This window comes from Strigops habroptila, chromosome 15, assembly GCF_004027225.2.
Source record: "Strigops habroptila isolate Jane chromosome 15, bStrHab1.2.pri, whole genome shotgun sequence".
Taxonomy (NCBI): Eukaryota; Metazoa; Chordata; class Aves; order Psittaciformes; family Psittacidae; genus Strigops; species Strigops habroptila.
This window is the reverse complement of record NC_044291.2, coordinates 9379977-9407031: the sequence shown is the minus strand read 5'-3', so window position 1 is coordinate 9407031 and position 27055 is coordinate 9379977. Positions and strand designations below refer to the sequence as shown.

General features: G+C 49.9%; 1 protein-coding gene across 3 annotated transcripts in view; it reads left to right on the top strand.

Moving 5' to 3' along the window:
- The window catches only part of LOC115617202 (collagen alpha-1(I) chain-like), an 87345-nt gene that overhangs the window by 24882 nt on the left and 35408 nt on the right, over positions 1 to 27055 (top strand). For all 3 annotated transcript variants that reach the window (XM_030507430.1, XM_030507429.1, XM_030507431.1), the window contains exons 2-8: positions 6443 to 6590; positions 7335 to 7493; positions 8041 to 8236; positions 8903 to 9046; positions 10567 to 10608; positions 24180 to 24441; positions 24894 to 25303. In XM_030507430.1, coding sequence (XP_030363290.1) covers positions 6443 to 6590; positions 7335 to 7493; positions 8041 to 8236; positions 8903 to 9046; positions 10567 to 10608; positions 24180 to 24441; positions 24894 to 25303 — 1361 coding nt within the window. The remainder of the gene's footprint in view (positions 1 to 6442; positions 6591 to 7334; positions 7494 to 8040; positions 8237 to 8902; positions 9047 to 10566; positions 10609 to 24179; positions 24442 to 24893; positions 25304 to 27055) is intronic.

The window sequence follows — 27055 nt, the reverse complement described above, 5'->3', positions numbered from 1 at the left end:
GTTGTCCTTAACAAGAAGTTGTTAGGTGACAAGGGAGTGGGAACAATAGGAGATGAACGTGGCACAGGAGGGGACATGGATGGCTGCTGTGGGCATTATTTACTTTACAATGCAGGGATAGAAAGAGAAGCAGGAAGAGCTGCTGCAAGGGCTGATGACCTGCAAACAGCCTGGAGAAGCGAAGGCTCCTTAAGGGGAGACTTTATTTTGGCCTTTCAATACCTAAAGAAGCCAACAAGAAACCTGGAGAGGGCCTTTGGACAGGGGCCTGCAGGGACAGGGCAAGGGGAATGGCTTTAACCTGCCAGAGGGGAGATTGAGATGAGCTCTTAGGCAGAAGTTCTTCCCTGTGAGGGTGCTGAGGCGCTGGCACAGGGTGCCCAGAGAAGCTGTGGCTGCCCCATCCCTGGCAGTGTTCAAGGCCAGGTTGGACACAGGGGCTTGGAGCAACCTGCTCTAGTGGAAGGTGTCCCTTCCCATGGCAGGGGGTTAGAACTGGATGAGCTTTAGGGTCCCTTCAACCCATCCATTTTATGATTCTCTGTCTGTACAGCATCACATGGGACCCAGACTTGATGCGTTTTGGGGCATTTCTGTGCCTCAGCATGTGAACTGTCAAGAAGGAAGTGGAGGACCCTCAGTGTTTTGGGAGGGCTGCCTTGTTTTGGATGCTTGGCTGTGGACCACTGTGGTGGTGTCAGTGGTGTGAGGTGGCAGGAAACTCTTGCCCCAGTATAAAGTCCTTTTTTTCCATCACTTAATACAGAAAGCCTTTAATATCAATTATGGCTGTGATGTACAAGCCTCTCTAATTCAGTTTGAAGCGCATGGCCTAGGCAGACTCTAGTAGGACATTTTCATAAGGCACTCAGAAATCAGAGGGAGAAAAGATCCATTAGTTCATATGCTCCATGCCCCAGCCAGCAAGCAGCAAGGCTGTCTCTGCTGGCTGTGCCAGCAAGCACCTCTGAGCTTGTCCAGCCCAGTTATTTCAGGTCCCAACCAGTGGTGCCACATCCAGGGGAAGTGACTCAGTCTGACAGACCCAGTTACGAGCTCTCCCAGGGCTCCAGTTATGGTTTATGTTGTTTAATTTCATTTCCTTTCCCCTCATTTCCCTCCTCTGGGGAGAAGTTAAAGCCTAATATAAGCTTCACATGTGCATGCAACCCAGAGGAAAGCATGGATGGTCACTTTTCTGTATCTGCAACATGGGTTACCCCCCTCTATGGAACATCTTGCTCTGCGATGTTCCAGAAGCCCTAGGGATAGGATGTGGTGATGGAAAACCACTACTGAACACTGTCTGGTGCCCGACAGCACTAATGGGCCTTAATGGCCCTGACCAGCCTCACCTGGGACCTCCACACACACCCTCATCCCAGGAGCCCATTTAAGCTCAGCCCTGCACCCTCAGGCCCCCTTGAGCTTTGGTATAGAGTGCTTGCCTTCAGCTCTGCCTCCTGGGTGGACCATGGACCTGTGCTGGGTGTATCTTGTCTCTTGGTAGGGCCCCTTGTATGTTTGTCTCCTGTCCTTTCTCTTGGCCGGCTTTGCACCCTCTCTGTAGCCTTGTTTCCAGACATACTTCTGCCTGTGTCTTCCTTTGTCCTTGACTGTGCTACATGGGGGACCTTGAACCTGGTCTAGGGCTGCCTGTGGACCCTGTTACCAGTGCCTGAGGCAGTCTGTTGTGTTTGGTGCTCTTGGTGCTGTGCCTGTTAGCAAGGCATTGCCTGCAATGGGGTCCCCAGCTCCTGGCTCACCAGCCCTTGGTGCTCCCCACCATTTTCCCTCTCCACTGCCCAGGCTGGTGGGTGCCTGTATGCCAGGCATGTTCCAAATTGGCCTTTCAGGATAAGCAAAATGGTGTCATGGTGTCATCTCCTCTTTGAAGTATAGATGGACCTTTGGGGTTGTCCTCTGACCAGCGTATTGTCCATGTTTCCTCTTTCTCCTCTTTTTCACTGGCAATTGTAACTGTGTGGTGCTGTGAAACTGATGAGGGCAGGAAAACCCTGTATTGAAAATACAGAGCTTATGGTGTGATGCAGGTCCATTGGCAAATTCCAACATTCAACAGTGCAAAGCCCTCTGCCTTCATTTCTCCTTTATGCTAGAAATGCTGGTGCTTTTTGTGTGCTTAATATTTGGGCTGGAATTTGTTGATAACTTCACAGAGTGGTGGGGTAAAGTCTTTGATCCCTCTTTCTGTGTGCTTTTTTTCATTTTGAAAAGGGATCCATAAATTTTGGGGGATTTACTGCTCAACTTTACCCAGGAAACAATCAAGAAGTCAGAGCTTTTTAAATAACCTCTTAAAGTGCACTAATGTGCTCAGACCAAGGCAATGGAGGATGGTCCAGAGCACACTGCTGATCACCAGGGAATGCATCTTCTCTTGCTGAGCTCTGCAAGGCTCTGCTGGTTTTCTCCTCCAGCCTGAGCTTAGCATTGCTGGGACATCTGCACTGACACACAGGTCAGTCTGGCCATTTCTCTTGGCACAGCTTCCAGGCTATTGGAGGCAGAAACTTGACACAACACCTAGCACCACAATGGATTCATGTGGTTGGATTCAGCAGCTTTATAGTGTACCTCTAATAGCTTTTTATAGGTGTCTCCCTTTGCACTGACTGTTGTGCTCCCCATCCTTGAAAGCATGTCTCCCCAAACATGCTAGTCACCCTCGTGGTTAACTTCAGCTTGGGATGTATGTTCTTGGCTCCAGCCCCACTGTCCATGCTTGTCCTTGCTGAGCCTGTGCACAAGTCTCCTGGCACTGGGCTGCCTGGGAAGATTCCTGCACTGCTCTGGGAGCCCGGAGCAAGCTGAATTTGGCAGCAGTCGTTGAACTCCAGGAATCTCCTTTCCAGCATAGAAATAGCCATTCTGCAGGTGTTTGGGTTGAGGTTGAAGAGCAAAGATGGTTTGGCATGCAGAATGTGCACCGTGGGCAGTCCTGCCTGGCTTTTCTGCAGGTGAGCAAGGAAGAACCCAAGTCTGGAGCTCGATGTAAACCCAGCCTGCCCATGAACAAAGCTTGGTGTGAGCCTGGCCTCAGGTCCTGGGCAGCGTTGCCTCCAGAGTGCAGGTGGGAGCATCCTGGTGGTGACGATTGCACACTGCTGCTCCCGATGTGCATGTGAACAAGTAGAAAGGTGTTCCTAAGGATGGGAACACAGCTAAATGCCTCCCATGATGTTCAGGCTCTGATGACTGCTGCAATGCGTGGCCCCTCTGCCAGAGCTGGGGTTGATCTGGGCATACAGTGGGATCAGCCTGTCTCTCCCTTGGCTGGTAGATGCATATTCTGGTGCCCCATGCTGTGGACAGCCGCTCCCTTGGCTATGATGGGTTTTGGTTCCTACCAGTTGCCTTGCCTGGTCATGAAGAGATCTCATTAGTTTTGCTCCTAATTCTGTTTTTCTTCTATGCCAGATTCTTCTCTTGGCATTGGGGAGAGGTCCAGATGCAAACACCAGCCCTGGCTGTTCAAACCGCCTGGTGTAGCCCAGCTCCTGTGATCGTTTCCCTGTTACCTCCAGTTCTCAGGCCTCGGGGAGAGGAATCTCTGTGCTTTATTTAGGAAAGCACCAGGAGCATGCTTAACCCTAACTGCACACCCATGTGTTGTCAGGGACCATGGGTTTTACTTTGAAGTTGTGTGTTAAGGCAATGCCCTGCCCAGGAAATCTTCCTTGGAAGCATGTTACTTGTAGTACTACATTCCCAGCTGCAGCTTGTGTAGGAAAAGCCTTAACATGAGAGAAGGCACTGAATTCACACTTGTCTGCCTGTAATCACCAGCGAAGTTGATGGGTGATGAGGGCTGCAGCCTTTGGAGATGGAGCATGCAGGTCTTGGCACATCCATTGGTGTCAGCAGGTGGGAAATCACTTCCCAGAACTGTCTGGGAATGAGAAAGGATGAACATTCCTGATGTTTTTCCCCCTCTGTCAGCTGTGTTTGATATAAGATCAATTCCTCAAGCTGTGCATGCACATCACTTGCAACACCAATAGACCCTGCCAACTCGGTGCTGTTTCAGGGTTTGTGACTGCTCAGGTCTCTGAGGGGCTCAGCCCTGCACCCTGTCTGGCTTGGTACCACTCCTCTGCAGTGTTCCTGCTGCCAAAGGCTGTTGCACATTGATGTGGCTAAGCTGAAAACTGCCTGGGAACATAGAATCTCAGCCTGGTTTGTGTTGGAAGGGACCTTAAAGCTCCTCCAGTTCCACCCCCCTGCCACGGGCAGGGACACCTTCCACTAGAGCAGGTTGCTCCAAGCCCCTGTGTCCAACCTGGCCTTGAACACTGCCAGGGATGGGGCAGCCACAGCTTCTCTGGGCACCCTGTGCCAGCGCCTCAGCACCCTCACAGGGAAGAACTTCTGCCTTATATTTAACCTAAATCTCCCCTGTTTCAGTTTAAACCCATCACCCCTTGTCCTATCGCTACAGTCCCTGATGCAGAGTCCCTCTCCAGCATCCTTGTAGCCCCCTTCAGGCACTGGAAGCTGCTCTGAGGTCTCCACACAGCTTCTCTTCTCCAGGCTGAACAGCCCCAATGTTCTCAGCCTGTCTTCATACGGGAGCTGCTCCAGCCCCTCATCATCCTCGTGGCCTCCTCTGGACTTGCTCCAACAGCTTCACGTCCTTCTTATGTTGGGGACACCAGCACTGCACACAGTGCTGCAAGTGGGGTCTCACCAGAGCAGAGCAGAGGGACAGGATTACCTCCTTCGACCTGCTGGTCACGCTTCTTTTGATGCAGCCCAGCACATGGCGGGGTTCTGGGCTCAAGCGCACACTGAAGTGGCTCATGTTCAATTTCTCATCTACCAGCACCCCCAAGTCCTTCTCCTCAGGCTGCTCTGAATCACTTCACCCAACTTGTAGCTGTGCTTGGGATTGCCCTGTCCCAGGTTAGGAGCTTGCACTTGGCCTTGTTGAAATTCATGAGGTTGGCATTGGCCACATGTTGATGCTGTGACCATGTGGGGAGCTGGGGAAATACCAGGTGAAATCTCAAGTCACCACAAATGGCTGTGTCTCCTGCAGCACCCCATTCCCTCCCTCCCTGCCTCCCTCCCTCCATCCCTCCCTCCCACAGGGCTTTTCCCAATGTAAAACCGGCTTAGGAGATGGTGGCTGGACCACTACGTTACCATCTGAGCTGGATCAAAGCTGCTTTCTGCTCAATTGACTTGTTATTTTGGAGAGCCATATATCTATGTGGTGTGTAGATGTCCTGTCAGGCTGCAGCATGCCTGAGGCTATTCATCTGCCCTCGGATAAATCTCGCACCTCATCAACAGTGGGAACTGGAGTGAATGCAGAGGCTGGATGCCTCCCAAGTGATGGCAGATGCTAGTGCAGATGGTACTGGCAGGATTCCTGTTGACTAATCATCAAGCGGGATTGTCCAGGCTCTCCCAGTAAAGGGGCTGTGGGTCTGGAGTGATCCAGACCCCTCCTGCAAGGCTGGGCACATGGGATGCTGTCCTGGGTCTGTTCCTCATCCCCACCCCTGGCAGGGTATTGCCGCACTGCCCAGTAGCATAAAGGGCTGACAAGAAAGGAGGGACCTGGCTGTAGATGTCTCAAAGATAGAAATGGTGTGTCTGGGTAGAGCCAGATGGCTGCAAGTTTTCTTGCTGATAGAGGGGAACAAGAAACCTTGTGGTTTAAAACATTTTTTTGTTCAGGTGTTTCTGTAGCTGAAGGATTCTGTAGTTGATGAATGAACTTAGAAAGGGATTGTCTCTGTTCACCAAGGGAATTAAAAGCTCCTCAGGAGACTCAAGTGATGGTGCTGCCAAATAGCCCAGACCAGGGGCTCTCATCCAATTCAAACCATCTTGCATGTTCACAGCGCAGTTCTGAAATTGGGTCTTTCACCTGATGGGAAAGGGGTGTTGTGTGATGCGTGGCTCCTGATAGAGCTTCCGACCTGGTTGTGACGTGCCTCTCAGTGAGGGACATGCTAACTTCACCCCACTCCTTGGTCCAATTTTTCATTGAAATTGGGCAAACTTCAACAAGGAACCTTAGAAAGGACTGAGCAGGATTTTCTGCACCAAGCTGATCCAGGACTTGTGTTTTATGACATTTGTGTCCCAGGCTCTGCTTTACATTCCTGAGCATCCCAACTATATGGGCATAAAGGTACCACTGTTGCTGGGGTAGGAATGGCCCTTCATGTCTTTGGGACACTAGCCTTGAAACACATGTTCTGCATCAGAAATATCACCTGGGTGTTTCTGGGGTTACCCGGATGCTTGTTTTGGTCCAAGTTTACTGAGTTTGTGGATTATTTTAGTTTCTCCAAATTGCACTCTGTTTTTCCTGGGGGTTTTGTCTGTTGCCCTAGAGAGCACAGCCCTGTAGGGAAGGAATCTCAGCTACTAAGCATCTCTCTTTTTCTCTCCCTCCATGCAGACGAAGTGAACTTGCTGGACAAAATCACTTCGCATGCACAGGACCTCAGCAATGTCTCCTTTGTCCATGATGAAGCCAACTGCAGCATCCTGGAGATCGGGCAGTATGCTACCCTCAACATCCCCACGAGAGAGGCGTTTGGGGACAGGTAGGCTGCCTTCAGGGGATGGAGTTGGGGGGTGGTGCTCAGAGTCACCTCATGCATTCATGTTGGTTTGAGTGGTTGCTTTAAGACCCCGTTTCATGACACAAAGATAACTCATCCACTTTGAGCTTTCATGAGCCCAGTGCTTCTTCCCTGTCTTCCATCTTTCTTGGTTGTACGGAGGGAAGACATTGGCACACCATTGACTGACCGTTTCCAGGAATATGTTTTCTTGGTGTTCCCATTGGAAGATTTCTCTGCTCCAGCAGCATAACTGGAGAGAGCAAGAGAGCCAGCACAGCCATCTCCATCAGCATTGCTTGATACCAAGGCAGTGGTCTGTGGAGGCATAGACCCTGTCAAACCTTTGCTGTTCGTGATGTAGGGTTGTAGCTTGCTTTGGACAAGGACACTGGCCATGGTGAGAAAAGGCAGCATGGAAGGGCTTGGATCACCATCCAGTCTCAGCCATGGGCAGAGCAGGAGTCTCATGGAAAGTCATGCACAGCCACTTAGACATGAACTGATATTGCACCTGAGAGATGCATAGAGATTATATGGACAGTGCTGATTTTGGTCTGGCTGCTGCTTTTTGAGTCTCTGACCCTATAACTTGAATGATTGTTTTTTTGCTTTTAATTTGTTCTCATTGAGTTCATTTGTTCTGTGACTCAGGGTTTTTGTCCTTAGAAGGTAGTTCATGGTGACACAGCAGATACTGCACAATGCGTCGCTTCTTTCTACTAGGTTTGCAGATGAGCTGAGTGTGCTGATGAAGCTCAGGTACTCACTGAAGGAGGACACCAGCCTTGTGACCATTCTCAGCCATCGGAGCCATGTGCTCTTCCAGATCAGGATCAACCCATACACCTTGGTCTTTGTCACCACAAGGAGGAGGCACTATGAGTAAGTCCTAGCTCAGGTGGCTGTTTTTTGCCTTTTCATGCTTCCTTTGCTACTCCAAAGGCCGGAGTTAAGGTTTCCCACTCTGTGCTCTGGATGCTGCTCTGACCCCACCTCAGCTGAACCAAGGTCATGTCCCCTCATCGGTGATAGCCCCTCAGACCTAGTGGTGTGACAGTATAGTTAGTCCCTGCCTAACTGCACTGTCAAAACAATGTAGATCTGGCAAACAAAGCAAAGAATAGAAAGATTCAAGGGATAAATCAAGTGGGGAGAGACCCAAATACCAATAATTTCCCAGACACCTCAACTGGTTGTAGACATGCCCAAATCCATTGGAGGCAAATAGCATCCTCATGCTGGAAAAGAAGTGATTGTGCTTACTTGTCACAATAGGTAGACTTGATTTCTCTAGTTCTGTCCTTTGCATCTGCACTAAGGGTGGATAATGAGACCCTGGGAGCTGGTAAGGGTGAAGCCTTGTCCTGCAGAAGGTGTGGGGCCCAAGTTTCATGTTGTGTCTCTTCCCTTCCCACTCCGGGACATGCAGGTTCCCAGTTTCCTTCCTCGGCGATGGGCACTGGCACCAGGTTGCTCTCAGCATCTCCTTGGAGAGGCTGGAGTTGCACGTGGACTGTCGGCTGGTGGACAGAGTGAGCTGGTCCAACTATTTTGGGATGGGAGTGAACACTGAGGGGCTTATCATCGTTGGAGGCCTGATTGAGTCCTTCGAGATCCCCTTTAAGGTGAGAGCTGGACAGGCTTGGCAGGGCTGTATTGGAGGACATAGTCTGCTCTAGCTGCATGAAGTGGGGTTGCAACACCCTCTGAAGGAATCCATTGCTTTGTCTTCCTTAACACACCATTAATTTTCATTGTGAAGGATGAGCTTTGCAAAGGCTTTGAATTGTGCAAAGTGCTTGATTTTTGGGTCAGGGCAACACAAGTGCCAGCAGTCAGGTCAGCAGTAGAGACCTTTAGGTTACAGGCTTACACTTATCCTCCCTTGTTGACCATGGCTTGTACCAGGTACAGAAGTCATCTGTGCAGTCAGCATGCAAAGAAGTTGGTGAAGAACTTGTCCCATGCATGTGTTGAAGGTGAAGTCCCTGCTCTGAGTACTTTACAGGTAAAGGATTCCCAGCAGTTCAGAGTAGATGGCCATGTTAAAATGCCTGATAAAGGCCATAATTATGGCTTTTTGTTGGTATCCAAGAGTTGGGGTTGTTCAGCCTGAAGAAGATGCTTTCAGCCTTTGCATCCAGCTCTTGAAGAAAAGGAGTGAATGTTGATTGTCTAAACTATCCTTTAAAGAAGTCCCTGGTTGTGAGAGGCTGGAGACAGCCTCCCAGACCATCCTCCTCTGGAGGAAACATGGGTAAAATATGGTTTCTGTGTGTCTTCCTCCCCAGGGTGCTCTACAGCAACTGACCTTTGTGATGGGAGACCCAGCAGCCGCCGGTGAGCACTGCCGCAGCTATAACCCAACGTGCGCATCCTCCTTCAACCTCAACCGTTTCGGTTCCCCATGGGAGCTTCCAACAGCCTGGCCAGAGGTGGGGCTGAGGGCATCTGCAAAGCTGGGCGTTACTCCTCTTTGGCGTAGTGCAGTTCAAATAAAAGGACCAACCTAGGGTGTTATTACAGCCTGGAAGCACTTGGGTCTCCAGTTTGAGTTGAGATGCAAGGAGGTGATGGTGGCCAGCACATCGGGTGTTTCTTCATTCACCACCCAAACCCTCCCTTCAAGTCATAGATGGGCTTGGTGCAACGGGAGGATGAGTTAAAGGGAGAGTTTCTGAGCCAAAGAAAGCCTGGGGGTGTGTATGAATGTATGTGCTCATGTGTTTAGCACAGGGAAGCTGTGAGTAGCTGTTAAGTAATGCTGCAGCTGGAACTTTGCTTTTGGGAGGGGGTGAAGGCTTTACTTGGGAGTTGTACATGGCTTTGAAGTTCTTGCTCTATCCCAGCAAGATTGAACCCTTTGGTGCGTTGTCCCGTCAAAGACTGTCTCCTGTTTGCCAGCAATGCTGGAAAATCAAGGTTTTGTGGATTTTACTCCTATTTTGGTGTTCAGCAATTTTTCCAGAGATATCTGTGTGCCCAAAAGCCCAGATCACACAGTGAAACCCCAGAGACATGAAGCACCTCAGCAGCTGGAGTTGGCTCAGGGAGACACCTCGTCTCTCTAGGCTGGGTGTCTAGAAGGGCTTGTCGTTACCTAGAAAAGGCTTGCTAAAGAGGGACATGCCTAACGTCAGCGTTTGGCACGAACCTTCCACGTGCAATACACTTTTCTGGTGGTCTAGTGAGAAGCTGGGATTGCTGATGGGAAAGGGCAGTGTCAGGGGAGGGAACTGGGTGTGGGATAGGGCATCTGCTCCATCTTGGTCCTGCCCAGTGTTTCCTTCCTCTGGGATCCTATTGCTAGCACAGATAGCTAGCAAAGCTTTCTGATCCAAGGAAGATCAGTGTGTCAGAGTTCCTAGTAAGTGTAACCCGTGGGCATTCCAAAAATGATCCCTAGCATTTCTCATGCTGACAGCCCTCATTTACTGGCTGTAGCTCCAAGATAAGTTGGATTCACTCCCTAGAGCTATAAATGTCTGATTCTATGATTTAAAAGCTAAAGAGAGCTCTAAGCCTGCAAGGTGATGGACTTCTCTTAACCTGCTCTCAACATCTGTATTATCCTGTGCTCTGTAGGCCTGGAGCACTCACCTGAATGTCTCCAGGGCCTTACTCAGCAGGGAGAAAGCTTTGGGGTTTGAAGCATCGTTGAATTGACTGCAAGTGGGAACCCACAGGACGGATCCCATCCCTTGATCCTCCTCAGGACTGATGGGCTTTAAAACCAAAAGAAACTGCAAAAAACACCCAGAAACTGGAGAGCTTTAATCAAAAGTTATTCCCTCACGTTGTTATGAATGCCTGGTTCCCAGTGTGCATCCCCTAGATGTTTCCCGTGCCATTGGAGGCAGTGAGCCTTTCAGTTCTGCAGCCAACAAGAAGCACTGCTGAAGTCAGAGCAGGTCCTTGGGCAGTGACGCTTCTCTTTCTCTCTCCAACTGTCTAGGTGCCGAAAGAAACCAATGAAATCCAGGACCCATCTGCTCAGGTATGACTCTTCTGCATTGCTGCAGGGGTATGTGCAGGGAACACCCCTCCCCATGTCTCCCTGTGTCTCACCACTGTAATTTCTGCTGGATAAATGAGTTGCTCCAGCAACCAATTGGGTAAAAATCCCGAAAAAAACCATCAAGGCACCTACTTATTTTTCTTGCAAAGTCTCTCTTTAATGGTTTGAGTGTAACTTGACATGTCTGGGAGATGGAGGCCAAGGTAAGTGCTTAGGTGACCTTCCTGAGCAGTTACACTGAGCCCGAGAGTTGTGGCGTGAGGAAGGTGGTGAAATGGATGAGGCCACTGTGTGCACAGGATCTGCCTGTGAGCCTGGCTGGAATTTCTTGGAGGGAAGGAAACAGTGACGTTGGCAGGTCTCTGCATGGTATAGGAAAAAGCAGGAGGATGATGACTGTGGCTTCTGCCCACGTGTGGGGTGGGATGTCTGCCTGGGGAGGACTTGCTGCTGCTGCTTGCCATGGTGGGAAAGGCTCAAGCTCTGCAGTGGGAAGAGGCGGTTGTGATTCTGGGGGTTAAAGCATCACACTTCCTTGGCATGGCTCCATGTCTGGTGGTGGGAGAGGGGCGGCTGCTCCCCACTTCATGAGACTGGAGGCTGCTGCTTCCCCATCAGAGCCGCTCTCACCCAGCAGGAGCTTGGAGCACGTCCCCAGCTCCTCTGCGTGCATTGGGGGGGTGAGTGCTTGCTCCGAGTGAGGTAGGCTGCACATCCTTTATGTTTCTGCTTTATTTGGGATCTCTAGCCAAGGTTTGTTGTTCAAGTTCTTGCAAACAGACATCCTGAGGGGGAAAGCTGCCAGCAAATGTAAAATGAGATCTGTGTGTGTGTGAGCAGAACAGTCCCGTCTGTGTTCCCCTCACCCTCCCAGGCATTGCTTTTAACTGTTTGGGGATAGTCTCTGCTCTCACTCCTGGCTTAAACTGTCTGGCTACATCTTATTACTGCTTTGTGCAACTTGTGCCTCACGTATGGCCAAGTGGCCTTGTGCAGCAGGGTTCACACTCTGTTCCAGGCTGGATCATGACACAAGGGTTGCAGCAGTACAGATGAGCGTGCTGCTTGTGTGCTGATGAGGCTGCTTGTGGGTTGGATTTGTGATGATGATAATGAACTGAGATGGCAAAATCACTCCCCTGAGCATGTCTGGAAGGTGGTCTCTTCCCTGCAATTAGTCCTCAAATCCTGATGGATCCTGTTTAGGATGTACTCCCCCATTCGATGCTCTTCTCCCGGCAACTGGTGTGAATTGGTGAGATGCTGCCCTAATAAGAAAAGTGGTGAAATTCATAGGTCCACAGGGGAAGACTACAGATATTCTGGATTTGGGACAAGTTCATTTTTCAAGCACTTAATCAGCACCAGAGAGGCCTCAGGATCCTTGGCGTGTGAATTTATTAAGAGAAAGAAATGCGCTACTAACGTGTTGCAGTGTGACAGTAATGAAGAGCAGATCAGCTCTGCTGCAGGGGCGCTCCGAAGCTATGCTTTGGAGTTATGCTTTCCATGCCTTTGTTCATAAATCAGTATGTTGGGAAATTCCTTCATTACTGATTAGAGCTAAATAATTATGGAAGGCTAGGATGGTGGGGGGGAAGATAGAAGTTGAGGAAGGCACTAGATTAGTTGGCTGTTACTGGCAGCCTCAATTATACCTGAATTGCAGTCTATTCCTTTTGTGAATTTGTTATTTTGAGGGCAAGATTGTAATTTATGAGTAATGCTTGAGAGAGGAATGGTATTGAACCCCTTCTCCTGTCTTTTGTCTTCTGTCTGCCTGTACTAAACATGAGCAGGAGGGCTGAGCTGATTACTACACTGAATGGCTTTTTCCAAAGCAATTTAAACTGGGATCCTAAAGCCATTCAATCAAAAGTAAAATAAAGCTTAAATCCCACTGGGTTCCAACAAGACAAAAATTCACAGGTTTCATTATTTGGACAGTTCAAACTACTTCTGAGATTCAGCCTTCTAATACCTAAAGGGCTACAAGAAACCTGGAGAGGGGCTTTGGACAAGGGCCTGGAGGGACAGGACAGGGGGAATGGCTTTAACCTGCCCGAGGGGAGAAGACTGAGATGAGCTCTTAGGCAGAAGCTCTTCCCTGTGAGGGTGCTGAGGCGCTGGCACAGGGTGCCCAGAGAAGCTGTGGCTGCCCCATCCCTGGCAGTGTTCAAGGCCAGGTTGGACACAGGGGCTTGGAGCAACCTGCTCTAGTGGAAGGTGTCCCTGCCCGTGGCAGGGGGTTGGAGCTGGAGGAGCTTTAAGGTCCCTTCCAACACAAACCAGTCTTGAAACTGCAGGAAATCATGGGTCAAGGCTGCTATTGCTGTTCCAGCTTTGTGGCTTGTGTAAACCAGCAGCCAGGGAGCAAGTGGCAAGTAATTTTCCAGAAACACTTCCAGGGAGCAGGAGGCCAAATGAACCAGAAATGTGCTGACAACATGCTTGTCTCTGCTCCTGGGCTTGCACGTGCTCAGCAGGAGACTCCTGCATAGCACAATTCAGGAGCATGTATTTCTGCTGGGTCAGGCAATGCTTGGTGCCAGCAGAGAACATGGAGCAAAATGAGCTTGGACATCACTGACCTGGATGGCAAAACAAAATATTTCTAGTGAGGTTTTGTTGACATCAAGTCTGAGTTTTAACTAAAACCTCTTTTTTGTTGAGGTTTTAATATATCGAATGTACAGAGTAAAAGATCTTACTTAACAGGACTTTCTTGCTAGCTTTTGATCATACCAAGACACGTTCCAGTTGAATAAGGCAAATCACCATGTGGTGCTTTTGATGATTAAGAGAATTCATATGCAAAGAAGAGAGGAAAAAAGCTTGGGATGTTTTATGGCAAAAAAAATCCTGGCTCTACTTCAACTTTAGGAGGAAGGTCCATCTTATAGATAATTTTTGAAAGCAGCAAATGGAGGTTTAATTGCTAATTTCTTGTTAGCTTAATGTTGAAGTATCAGAGCATCCTTGCTTTAAATCAGAGCAGTCCAAAGCCTGTGTCTGTGTATCTCAGCCATTTGAAGACATCTGAAGCCAGTTTCTCACGTAAGATAAGGTGTCTGTGGATAATTTATTTCACCTCAAATCCACTGTGTGATAAATGTGATGGAGTGTGTTGGCGTGAACCGCAGTGTTTAACCACCATCCCAGGTCAAAGCAATAAAGTGCTATTCCATCTAACTGAGTCCTGATGCATCCTCTAGTGAGAGTTACAGCTGCTCTGCAACCCTTTATGACCTGACCTTCTGCCTGGGTTCAGGTTTTGTGCCCTTGCTGACTTACGGCTTGCCTTATGCCAGGAGTATCGCAGCAAGGGCTTTGCTTGATCCACAACTTCTCTGCTCCTGTGTGAGCAGCTTCATGAGGCATTGCATTTCCCACCAGTGTTTCATGTCCCTCTTCAGGCTCGTGGCTGTGTGCTTGGGGCAGCCACATCTCCTGGGTGCAATGCCAGCAGGGCTGCTCTCTGCCTGAGGGCCACCTAGAAATGGGGTTTGCTCTGCTTTTTGCTTTGGAAAAAGCTGTTGGAGAAAAGGCACCTGTGCTCTTTGAGAGTGCGGCAGGGAACATGGGGAGTCCTTCAGAGTCTTTCCAGTCTGATTGTGGTCCCTGGGTGTGGAGCTTGCAGGAATGTTCAGGCTTTTGGGTTGCTTCAGTTTGATTGACTGGGTAGGATACCAGGGAGCCCCAAACACTCCCCTGTGAAAACAGAGCACTGCTGAGGCATCTTCTCCAGAAAGAAATCATTTATGTTGTTTATTATTATTCGCTTACAGCATATTTGCTTCCCAAATCCAGCACCTGAGTGTGATGCACCATAGAATCCCAGCCTGGTTTGGGTTAGAAGGGACCTTAAAGCTCATCCAGTTCCAACCCCCTGCCACGGGCAGGGACACCTTCCACTAGAGCAGGTTGCTCCAAGCCCCGTCCAACCTGAAACTTGTGAGCAAGATTTTCTGCCCTTGCTCACACAGAACAGTGATTTGGGGGCCACTGTGCTGAGCTACTCCAGTTCTGATGGAGCAGATGTTCCCTGCATGCAACAGCCTGCACCTCTGGCCCAGAGCAAATGGAGGAGGATAGTGATGCCTCAGCTGAGGGCTGCAGCCCCGTGCACCTCTCTAAGGAAGCAGGGGCTTGTGCAGAGCAATAAGGAAGCACCCGAAGAGGCTTCTCTTCCATAGGCTCCTGCTGTGGATGCTGCAGATCCAAAGGTATAATAATGACCTGACCTACTGCTGAACACAGCCCATAGGATTTCCTGGCAATTATTCCTCTAAATCAGTGCAGCTTGCTTAGCAAGGAGTCCAGACTTGATTTTCAACTTCCTCATGACCATCTTCCAGGGGCTTGATGCTAGAATGTGCTGGGAAAAAATAGTTTAAATTGTCTTTCTCTGATCTTAGACTCATAAATCCCATTTTACCTTTGTCTGTTGAATAGAGGAGGCTTCTATTGACAAAAACATGTTTCCTGAGAGAAGACCCTAAGCTTTGAAATACATGTTCCCTAGCCTGACCTAGCTGAAAACTAGAGCAGCGTGTTGTGCTGGTTGTCTGGGCTCCTGTAGACACACGTGGTCCAAGCTGGATTCTAACCTATTCACTCATTTAGGAAATCAGCTGAGGCTTTTGACCATGCTATCAACCCCTACTAACAGAAAAGCCCTACAAAAGTCCAGGATCATTACATCAGCACTGTTATCTTTCTCAGCAAAACACTCGTAATCTCCTCAGGCAAGATACCAAGTTAGTTACACAGCAGCTCTTCACAAAGCCATGGCATTAATTACATTATCTGTAGTTTCTCTATTAATGAGCCCCATATCAGTTGCTCTGTTATTTAGCTTGGGCTCTACGTGAGGGAAGAGGTCTGTAATTACTCGAGGCCTCCTGTTTGCCTTCTTTTTCTTCCTTGTATTGGCACAGCATAAAGCCTTTTCCCAGTCCCCTGGAGCTCCCCCAGCTTTCTGAGCCAAACTGGAAAAAATCAATGCTCGTCTTTGGGAGAGCCTGCTATTTTAATGCTGCTTTGCTTGAATTATCAGGAGGGGATTGAGAAACCCCTCCTCCTTGTCACTGCTGGAATGGGAAGTATTTTGATGTCATCTGGATTGTCTGAAACATGGGCAGAGATTTGGCTTCCCACACTGCTGATGGTGGTTTGGACACTTCCATGTGGCAGGGGACCACGAAGAGGACCTTGTGCTGCAACAAGGGATGTCTGGGTTAGACACTTCTGTCTTTATTTTCCTTGTCCAAGTTGATTTTCTGCAGATCATAGACTCTGCATTGCTTTTAGCACATGCTAATTCCTTTTTCCTTCTGTTTCATCATCCTTAATGACTGCTTTCAACTTGTGCTCATTCCCATAACTGATTTCAGGGGGTTTTCAACCCGCATTCTTCTGCCTCCACTCTGATGCCTTTGGACAACAACTGAGCTGTTAAAAGCAGTTCCTAGTTTGTCTTTCTCAGCTGGTTCTTCTCTAAATTTGGCTTACTTGAAGGAGCAAGCATCTATGCTATTGATCTTGGCTTTTTGTTCTGTTTACACAGAACCAGTGTAATTCAGTCATGATTCCTTGTGCCTAAGAGACCAGTTTAGGTTAGAGACCCATTTCCCTCAGCTCACCAGATGAGAGTTTCCAGTACAGACCTTTCCCATGCCAGATGGTGTAGCTGAATTAAAAACTGCTTGTCCGCAATGTGTAGGAATTCAATTCCATGTTACTGCAGGCTGCCTAACATGCAGGGCTGGACCCAGCATTCCCTGGCTGCTGTGTGGCCTATGGATTTGTTCTGTGCTGGCTTCACCTATTAAATACCTGAATGCTTCAGCTTCTGCCCCTGCAGCGCTTCACAGGTTGTGGTCAATAAGATCTGGGCACCTGGTAACAATAACATTTATACCTGGTCTTTTAGGAAAGCTGGGCTCAAGCTTCACACCATGCTCTTCCTCACCTGATGCCATCTGGGCTTAGATGTCTTATCACAGAATGGTTTGTGTTGGAAGGGAGCTTAAAGCTCCTTCAGTTCCAACCCCTGCCAACCTTCCACTAGAGCAGGTTGCTCCAAGCCCCTGTGTCCAACCTGGCCTTGAACACTGCCAGGGCTGGGGCAGCCACAGCTTCTCTGGGCACCCTGTGCCAGTGTCTCAGCACCCTCACAGGGAAGAACTTCTGCCTAAGAGCTCATCTCAATCTCCCCTCGGGCAGGTTAAAGCCATTCCCCTTGGCCTGTCCCTCCAGGCCCTTGTCCAAAGCCCCTCTCCAGGTTTCCTGGAGCCCCTTTAGGCACTGGAGCTGCTCTAAGGTCTCCCCTTCAGGAGCCTTCTCTTCTCCAGGCTGCCCCAGCCCAGCTCTCTCAGCCTGGCTCCAGAGCAGAGCTGCTCCAGCCCTCGCAGCAGCTCCGGGGCCTCCTCTGGGCTCGCTCCAACAGCTCCACATCCTTCTTTTGTGTCACTGTATCTACAAGTGACTTCCCTTTGAAGAACTGGCTTTTAAAGCCTTAGCTTTGCAGAATTGTTTCATGAGGCAGGATCTCCAGCATCTTTTTAATCCAGGCTTCCCTTTCTCCTCTGCCTGTCAAATTATTTGGGCTTCATGGGCTTAATCATGCAGCCCCTGCAATGCCCCGTGGAGCAGAGTGGTGCTGATAGCATTAATGTTCCTCTTCAGGATATACAGAATGAGGCACCAAGTTCTCTTCCAAGTGGCCATAGCTGAAACTTCTCAATTCTGCGGCTGCAAAATATGTTTTAAGGGAATTATCACTTCGGATCAAAATTGGTTGGAGGCAGAAATACAGCTCAGGTTGGAAAGCTGAAGTACTTTGATTTTAGCTTCTTTCCCCACCATTAAAGGTATATTTCAAGCCTCTCTTTAATAAAAACAAAACCCCAAAGCAACAAGATCGTAACGTCAAAACCACATGAACTCACAGTTTATCTTTTGGAAGAAAAAACCTTATATTCTTTATTTCACCTCATAAAGCACAGCCATGTCTTTATATTTTCTCCAGGGACTGCTGCACAGAGAGCAAATATTCCCCTTGTTCCCTTTGAGGGAGCTGCTGTCCCTTGTGACATTTACCCTGTCAAATTATTTCTGGCTATTAATGTTCATGGGCTTAACCATGAAGCCCCTGCAGTACCCCATGGAGCAGAGTGGTGCTGATATCTTGCATATAGGTGGTTCCCTATCTGCTGATATTTGTCCCCTTCTTAGGAGCTTGTCTGGGGCGTATAAACAAGAAGCAGAGCTGCTGAGGTTCTCCCCACAGGGGGTCCTCAGGCCTCTAGGAGCCCTTGGCAGCAGGGCTTGCTCTGTGGGGCTGAGGACTGGTCACACCATCACAGCTGGACCACGGTGATGCTCATGAGCACCTGCATGGATGTAGGCTCCAAACCTCGAGCAAAGCCTCCTTCCAGCTTCACGTGGCTGAGCTGGGCTGGAGGCCTGGCTTGCAGGATGAATAGTGATGCCAGGGCACTCTGGGTTTGCATTAGGGACCCCGTTTTATTGTGCATTCAGGCACAAGCACATGTCAGCATCTCAGGGGGAACAGTGGTGAGGATGTCTACCTCTGGTTGTGAGGTGAAGGGATGGTGTTTAGAAACCTTCCCTCTAGTTTCCCGAGAGATGCCTCTGCCGATTTATCTTACTGGATTTGATGGCACCCTTTTATAGCCCCTTTGCCTGGGACTTTCAAGGTGTCTTTAGGCATCAGGTGGCTTTTTTTCTTTAGCAGTTTACCAGCAAAAAATAACACTAAAAGAAAAGATTCTGTGTACCAGCCCATTGATTTTAAGAGCTTTCTTGCTATAGGCATTCACATGGCAGCCCTGGAACCCTGAGCCCAGTCTCCATGGCAGCAGCCAGTGCTGCAGATGAGACCAATGTCCTGGAAAGCCAACCAGCACCTCCTGGCTGGGAGCCCTGGGGACCAGGCTGGTCACTGCTCCCCTGGGATGCTCCTGGAGCAGTAACCGCCTGGATACTGTGCCTTGGTGCTCCTTCTAGGAATGGATGCATGTGGCTGGCTCTGACCTGTTCTGAGTGTGAGCAGGAAATGTGAAATCACCCAGCAAGGCTTTTCCCCTTGCTGTAGCAGCTCGTGCCTTGAGCTTGTCCATCCTTTCCTTTGCGAAACTGGTGATTCCCTGCAGTGGGAAAACCTGGAGCTGCTCCTGCCCTCTGCTCCTTCCCCCAGCTCCCTGCTTTGATTCAGTGCCAAAATCCTGCCTTTTCTGCTGCTGTTTGGTGCTTTTATTTCCTTGACTTGCTGTTAATTATTAGCCAAGGCCTTGGCTAGAAGGAAGCTCCAGGTGAGAGAGGGGCTGACGTGAAGCCAATGAGTCTTCCACAACCCCAGGTCCTGGTGGGCACCCACTTGGGGGTTTAGGTTGGGAGATGGTGTTGATGTCCATGGTCTCAAGATGGAGCTTGGAAAGGAAAGACCCTTATTTCCCCCAAAAGACATTACTACCTAATCAAATGAAAGGAGAAAATGCCTGTTGTGGTGTTTCCTGCATCTTTGGATGGCTCAGGATGGCAGTCTGCAGCAGTTCCTGGTACTCAGGTCACAGCAGCCTGGTTTTTGTTCCACCTCAAAGGAAACATTTTCACTTCCACATTGAAAAGGCCATTCTTAAAGTCCTGCATTGCTGTAGGTCTGTTTGTGAAAGAAAAGGTTGGTTACAAAGTAAAAAGACAAGAAATTTCCTTTGGCTGAAGAGATCATCCTACAAAATGGGCTAGAAACAGTAAAATCCAAAGCTAATGAGTCAATTTTTAATACCATTTTAATTGAAGCTGACAAATAGGCCGAGTCCCTGCCCCAGCAGTTCTCATTTCTTGTTGGTTTTCTTATATGCCAAACCCAAAATTGAAGCATGCAGCTGGGATTGCAGAGGACTTAACTGCTGTGTGTAGTGCAGGAGGAGCATCTATCGCCTGGTCCTCACCTCCAAGCATCCTTTGTGCCAGGAGGAGGATGGGAGGGTAAATTAACTCCCTCTGCCTCCCCTCCAAGGTGAGTTTTCAGCCCCTTTCATGCTTCAGATGCTCTTCTCCAGGCTCCCAGCTGCTGGAGGGTTACAAATAATGCTAAATGGTGGGCAGATGTTGGAGTGTGAGGTATGGAGCTGCCCCGGTTTTGCTGTGATTTGCTAACAAATGATGCAAGCCATGGACTGTTGTTCAGGGAGGAAAGTGAGCTAGTGGCTGCAAATTACAGTGTGTTAATGGGAGCAATAAGCTCCTTGGACTACCCAGAAACTCCTCCTGGACAAGCCACAGGGAAGGTGAACAGCAGTGGAACTATGGCTGAGCATCAGCTTTGTGTGTCTGTTGAGGGGGTTATAGCAGGGCCAAGGGCACCTCAACTGATGGTCTGCAGAGTCTCCAGGTCTGCCCCATGCTCTGCAGCTCACTCCTGAGGTGGATGTGGGTCTCCTTACTGAGGGTGGGCCAAAGGGGGTGACGCAGCTGCCTGCAGGTACTTTTGGGTCCCCTTTGGCTTCTCTCATGCTCTGTGGGAAGATGACCTTGCAGGGGATGTGGTTGCTCATAATTAACAGCTGATTTTAAGACATACAAATGATGGAGTCAAGTTTTGACCAGAATGCTTTTGCTGCTGCTCTCTGATTTCTTGCCCAAAAGGACTTTGTAAAAGAAGTTAGGGGTTACTTTTAATGGTATTACTTCAGGGAGAATAAAAGGAATGTTGGTTTAGAGTTTGTGTTACAGCTCTTTACTGACCACCACCAGCTTGCAGCTTGAACAGAAACAAGACCACAAACCATGTTAGTTGAAGCTAATGACCAGGGGGCTCTTAACTGAATTTGAAATCTGGTTTATATGTTACATTGAAGGAGATTTTACCCTCATGTAATTGAATCCACTGATTCTGATCTATCTGGGAAGACTAATTTGATCCAGGGCGCTGGTGGTCTCTGCGGTGGCTGGGTGATGTGTGGTGAAGGTGGGGGCCAGCCTGGGTGAGGTGTCTGCTTTTAGTGCAGACTGTTATTAACCCCTTGGGGTCCCTCTCCCTGGCACTGGTAGTGCTGTGTAGCAAGGGAAAAGGAAAGAAATGGTTATGCTGCTGTGCTAAGGAGCTACAAGAGGGAGAAGGCTTGTTGTAGCAAGGGCAGGTTTCTGCCTTTCCTCAACTCAGGTTTCACTGCCTTTCTTTGCCTTGGACCCAAGTGCAAAGAGAGGGAAGGCATATACCTGACTATGTGTGTGAGGGGAAAACACTGAAGGACCCTGTCTTGATCTCCTGAGAGCCTGTGCTGCCCCAGGGGACTGCAAATGTGACCTTGCAGTGGGTGAAGCTGATGCCTGGCAGCTCTGTCCTCACCTTCCTCACATGCTATATGGCTCCAGGCCCTATTCCTGCAACTTTGGGGTTGAAAAAGCCATGCCTGAGGGGTTGGTGAGCTGATGTCTGTGGTTTCCTTGTGATTTGGATATTATGTCCAGGAGAAAGGCTGTAGGGTTACAGGAGAACATGGCTCCAGGGCTAGGCTGGTTTGCTTCCAGGGCCGTGTGGATGCTCGTTCCTTGGTTGTTTTCTAACATTTGTGAATGGCTTAAACTAAACCACAGGATGTTCTGCTGGGAGCATGTGATGTTCCAGATGCAGTTCCTGGTTACCATAGAATCCCAGACTGAGGGTTTGAGGGGACCTTAAAGCTCATCCAGTCCCAACCCCCTGCCATGGGCAGGGTCACCTTCCACTAGAGCAGGTTGCTCCAAGCCCCTGTGTCCAACCTGGCCTTGAACACTGCCAGGGATGGGGCAGCCACAGCTTCTCTGGGCACCCTGTGCCAGGTCAGGATGAGACAGAAAAGACAGAAAGCAAAGGAAACATAGATGGCAAGTGGGAAAGCAAAGACCAGAGGTGGCCAGACAGGCCCTCTTTCCCCAGACACCTCTAAGGAGGACCCATGGTCCTGCCTTGCAGAGTGGGAAAAACGCTGGATGCAACTAAGGGGTGCGATAGCATCCACAAAGCACAAACCCAGGATTCGCAACCTATCCTCCCTGGTGCTAGGCTGCTTCTTGCCTATTTAACAAGTGCTGCAAACACTGTTCTTCCAAGATATGGCTGTAAATACCATTTGGGGTATCAACAAAAATCCTGGTTCTAGAGGAATGCTGCTCCTTTGGCTTGGGACATAGCACTGGCCAGAGGAGCAGAGTAACCCCAACACATCGCCATTGCCTTTCCCTTTGTGGGGGGCAGGTCTCTTTCTGCAAGTGGGGTGAAAAGTTGTTGTTAAGGGCTGAGGAAGTGGGAATGTTCCCGTTTCCTCCCATTCTATTTATTTATTTATTTTCAAATTTAATTTTAATTATGATTTCATATTATTTCTTAATATTCCTCCAAGTTGCAGCTGCAGGGATTAAACAGGGGCCAGGTAACATTGAGACCTGGATGTGACCCAGGGCGGGTTCCTCTGGTACCTACACACAGTCTTAGATACATCCCTCATGTATTTACCTGCCACAGCATCAGAGGGACCAACAGAAATGGGTGCACTGTGGGCCTCACCATCCTCCTGCTGTGGGTGTGAGGGTGGAGATGCTCTTTGGAGGTGTCTGGGGTTGTGTCCATGGCTGGTATCAGCAGTAGTTGTTGGCACTGATAATTTTTTAGGAGAATGTTTATTTGCCCTATTTAGGACTTTAGGGGATCTGTTTGGGGTAGATTTTGGGAGGGGAAAAACAGTCAAAATACTTTTGGTATTAAAGAAAGAAAACAACACTTTTTTCTGATTCAAGATGGATTTTAGCTTATAAAATTGGTTGTGCGTGAAGGCTTGAAATCAAAGTAAATTATAACAAATTTATAACAAATATATAACAAAGATATTCCCCCCTTCCTCCCCCCAATTTTTACAATCGAGAACAAAGAATTTCAGCTGTTATTCAAACTTGACATTTCAAAGTTGAAAATTGAGAATTTTCACTTTTCCTCCCGCCTTGGGGTGGGAAGAGGTTGGCAATCTCCAGTCTGGTGGCCCGGCACCCAGCAGCACAGCAAAGGCTTCAGCAGCTCCTGCTGTCTTTGGAGCTCCTCAGCCTCCCAGGGCCCTCCAGAAGTGGGGTTTGTTTGGAGCCATCTCCCGTGACCCACCAGTACATTGGGTTCCTACCTACAGAATCATCACTTCTGGTGGAGAAATTGTTGGGTTTTTCTACTTGCTGTTGATGCAAATACACCTCGGTGCTCCCAGGCAAACGTGTGTCTTGGGTCCGTGGTGCAAAGCAAAACCAGAGCAATGGGTTCAATCAACATAAGCTGGGATGGGAAAGATGCTTCATATCTCCTTGTACCTCCCTGCTCCTTCTGCAGCCCCGCAAGGCAACCATGGGCCTGCATCTCCCTCTAGTGACTTCTCACAGACTGTCTCCTCACAAGCTGCGTGGCACCAGCCCCAAGGAGCCACCAGCCAGGGCTCAGGTCGCACCCAGCTCTTCTCGGTGCCATGTACCAGGCTGTCCATGTCCCATGGAGCTCAGTGGGAGCCCGGAGCAGGCTCTGAGGAGGGTGGTGAGCAGGTGGGGCTGATGGGAATGCTGCCAGTTGTTCCAGTGGAGGAGAAGGTCCTTCACACCCACCCACCAACCAACCAACCCAGCGCTGGACCTCTGTGCATGTGGCTGCGTGTGCAAGCCTGGCCTGAGACACTTGCTCTGGTGCTGGGTGTAAAACTGATGAACATTTTAAATGCAGGTATCTCTCCACAGTTTAGCTCCTTTTTCACACCTTTGTCTTGAGCATAGACACTTCTACCAACACTGAAGTGTTCCTGCATCCCTGGGCAGTATCTGGGCGCCACTGGTGGTTGTAGGGCTGAAGGAGCCCTTGGGACCTGCGTTGTCCTGCAGGGACCATTTAAAGTGGTACCTAGAGACAGAGTGAGTCTCTTGCAAGCCACTGCCTTAAACTAACTTGCCACAAGGCTCCACTTGCGCTTCCCTTCCCTCAGAGATTAGTGCCAGCAGCACCACTGCAGGCTGGGAAGATGTGTGGTGGCAGCTCCCCTCCAACCTGCCTGTACTATTCCCCCTTGGAAGAGGCACAAGCAGCAAAATCAAAGGCTGAAGGAGCAGCCTGATCCCTGGTGTAACTCTATATGTTTGCTTTAGTGATTGCTCTCAAGGTTGGGTTTCTCACATGGTTTTCTCTATGGGCTTTTCTTGTGACACCCTTCCAGCAGAGAAAACTGAGGGGGATCAATGCAATGGCACAGTGAGGAGAAGGTTCATGGTTCACGTCAGCATGGCCCATGCTGACAACTGGCTCATGTCCATTGTGGAGGACAAGTTTTATTTTGTCGGTGGCTGAACTGACCTGCCTGGGGTGGAGGAGCTGCCCTGGAGCTCACAAGCCATGGGCCACCTCATCCCCTGCAGCAGCATTCCTGCACATGGGAAATTAAGAAGCACGAGTGTGTTGAGTGGGGAAGGGGAAAAAAACAGGTGAAAACTTCAGATTTCACATTTTCCTTCTTCCTTGTCAGGACTCCAGACTCACCCATTCAGATTTGACCTTGGAGCTCCCTTGGATGCAGGAGGATGCCCAGGAGACCCTCAACATTCAGCCTGATGGGAATGCCCTGACTTCACCCCCTGCCACTGAGATGCCATCAGCTGAGGAGGAGGAGAGCAGCCTTTCTATTGAGGAGGAAGGCTTTGAGCTGTTGAACTCCACCTATAACAAAATCACCGGCCCTGGCAGGCCAGGGCTCAGCAGAGCCAGCTCGTGGGTTGCTGGTAGCTCCGGTGAGTCCAAAGTCATAGAATGGTTTGTGTTGGAAGGGACCTTAAAGCTAATCCAGTTCCAAGCCCCTGCCACGGGCAGGGACACCTTCCACTAGAGCAGGTTGCTCCAGGCCCCTGTGTCCAACCTGGCCTTGAACACTGCCAGGGATGGGGCAGCCACAGCTTCTCTGGGCACCCTGTGCCAGCACCTCAGCACCCTCACAGGGAAGAATTTCTGCCTCATATCCAACCCGAACTTCCCTTGTTTCAGTTTGAACCCATCACCCCTTTTCCTGTCGCTACAGTCCCTGATGAAGAGTCCCTCCCCAGCATCCTTGTAGCCTCCTTCAGACACTGGAAGCTGCTCTGAGGTCTCCCCGCAGCTTCTTTTCTCCAGGCTGAACAGCCCCAGTGTTCTCAGCCTGTCTTTCACCATGCTACTGGGATACCAGATGGTGCTTTTATCCACCCAGGCTCCTCCATCAAAACACCGAAAGCAGCCAAGAAGGAGCGTGCCTCCAACCCCTGGGAGGAGAATGTCACCACGGAGAAGCAGATGGGTGATGTGGGCACTCGGCAGCAGCTCCTGCCCAGCAAACCCGGTGATGCCATCACTGACCTGGACATGCCTGCCACCTTCACCAAGGTCTCCCCATTGCCACATCAGGGAGTTGCCTCCAAAGGAAACATGCCCAAAGGTCCCTTTGGGTCAGGGTCAGCAGCAGGTCTCCTGGAGCATCCTCCATCAGCAGCCAGCCCTGTTGTCCCAGGGCTTGGGGACAGCACTGCCCGCCTGGGACACCCTGTGTCGCCAGTGGCACATGGGCAGCAGGGTCACGTCAAGCCAGGACCACCAGGGTTGCCAGGACCACCAGGGCTGCCGGTGAGTGCTGCAGGGCTGGGATGGGTGGTCATGGTTCTGCTTCCCCTCCGGAGCGGGTGGTGGGTGCAGGTTACTGGTGCCAGAGCTCCAGGGGGAACTGGGCAGGGAAACCTCTGTGCAGGCAGCATGGGGCTGTGCACCAGCCTGGCCCTTTGAGGAGGTTTTTCAATATCCCTGGAGAAGCTTCAGTGGCAACTGGAGAGGAGAAGATGATTCCATTGTCCTCCTTCCCTAGACATTGGTCTCAAATCATTTAACCATGCTGTCGGCTTTCATTTTACCCTGGATCTTTAAAGTCTCTTCCAACCCAAACCTCTATGACTCTGTGGTCCTGTCCAGAGGCAGGCCGAAAGGCTCAGTGTGGGACCAAGACACGTCTCCGGTCCCTGCCCCCACAGCAAACCCCAGACATCAGCTCATGGACCTGCTGGCATCACTGTCCATCATTTCTTTACCACTGCAACGTCCCCAAATTTGTGGTGGTTCAAAGCACAGCGTTGAATTGACTTGAGATAAGGTTTGGTTTTTTGTCAGATTGTTCATCCATCGTAGTGGATGAAAAAATGGAAATTAAAAGAAAAAGGTAAACTTGGAATAGAAAAGAATTCATAGAGGTTCTCAGTCTTCATTGGGAAGTAGCTGAAAATGTTTTTATGTATTTTCATAGAATCCCAGAGTGGTTTGGGTTGGAAGGGACCTTAAAGCTCCTCCAGTTCCCACCCTCTGCCACGGGCAGGGACACCTTCCACTAGAGCAGGTTGCTCCAAGCCCCTGTGTCCAACCTGGCCTTGAACACGGCCAGGGATGGGGCAGCCACAGCTTCTCTGGGCACCCTGTGCCAGCGCCTCAGCACCCTCACAGGGAAGAGCTTCTGCCTAAGAGCTCATCTCAATCTCCCCTCTGGCAGGTTAAAGCCATTCCCCTTGGCCTGTCCCTTGTCCAAAGCCCCTCTCCAGGTTTTCCCCATGTTTGTTTCTTCTGCTAAAATTCTTCCCTTAGTTTGGTCATATGTTCTTAACAACTCCTCTAGAAAATTGTATTTCAGTTACCCAGTGCCACTGCCAGAAGTGACCATGGGCACCTTCTTCCCTCTGGGCAGACATCTGCATGGAAGCCATTTGGGATGCCCTAAGCTCGGGGCTGCCCTGGGGCTTCATCCAGACACTGCAGGGCAGGGCTCCACACAACAGCTCTTTGTGGCTGTGTTTGAGGAACCTGGCACTAAATTCATCATCAATGAGCCAGGCTTCATAAGATAACAGTTAATTTTAGGGCTGCTAGCTTCCCCCTCAAGCCATCTCCTTGCTGCTGCAGAGACTGCCTGAAAAATAGAAGAAAACAGCAAAAGGAACAGATGCTGAAGGATTAAATAATCCTGGGAGTGGAGGAAACCACACAGCGTTTGACAGCTCTGCTGTCAGCAGGGTGAGGAGGGGACCCAGCCCAGAGGGTCTGGGCACGTAGAGCCTGTTTTGGGGCTGCTGCCCAGCCCAGGCATCCTGAATTAAGTGGATTGATGATGGCACAGGGTGCCCAGAGAAGCTGTGGCTGCCCCATCCCTGGCAGTGTTCAAGGCCAGGTTGGACACAGGGGCTTGGAGCAACCTGCTCTAGTGGAAGGTGTCCCTGCCCGAGGCAGGGGGTTGGAACTGGATGAGCTCTAAGGTCCTTTCCAACACAAACCAGCATCTCCCAGCGCCAATGCTGCTTCTGGACATGTAGCTTGGTCTTTACACCCATCCTATCAGCACAG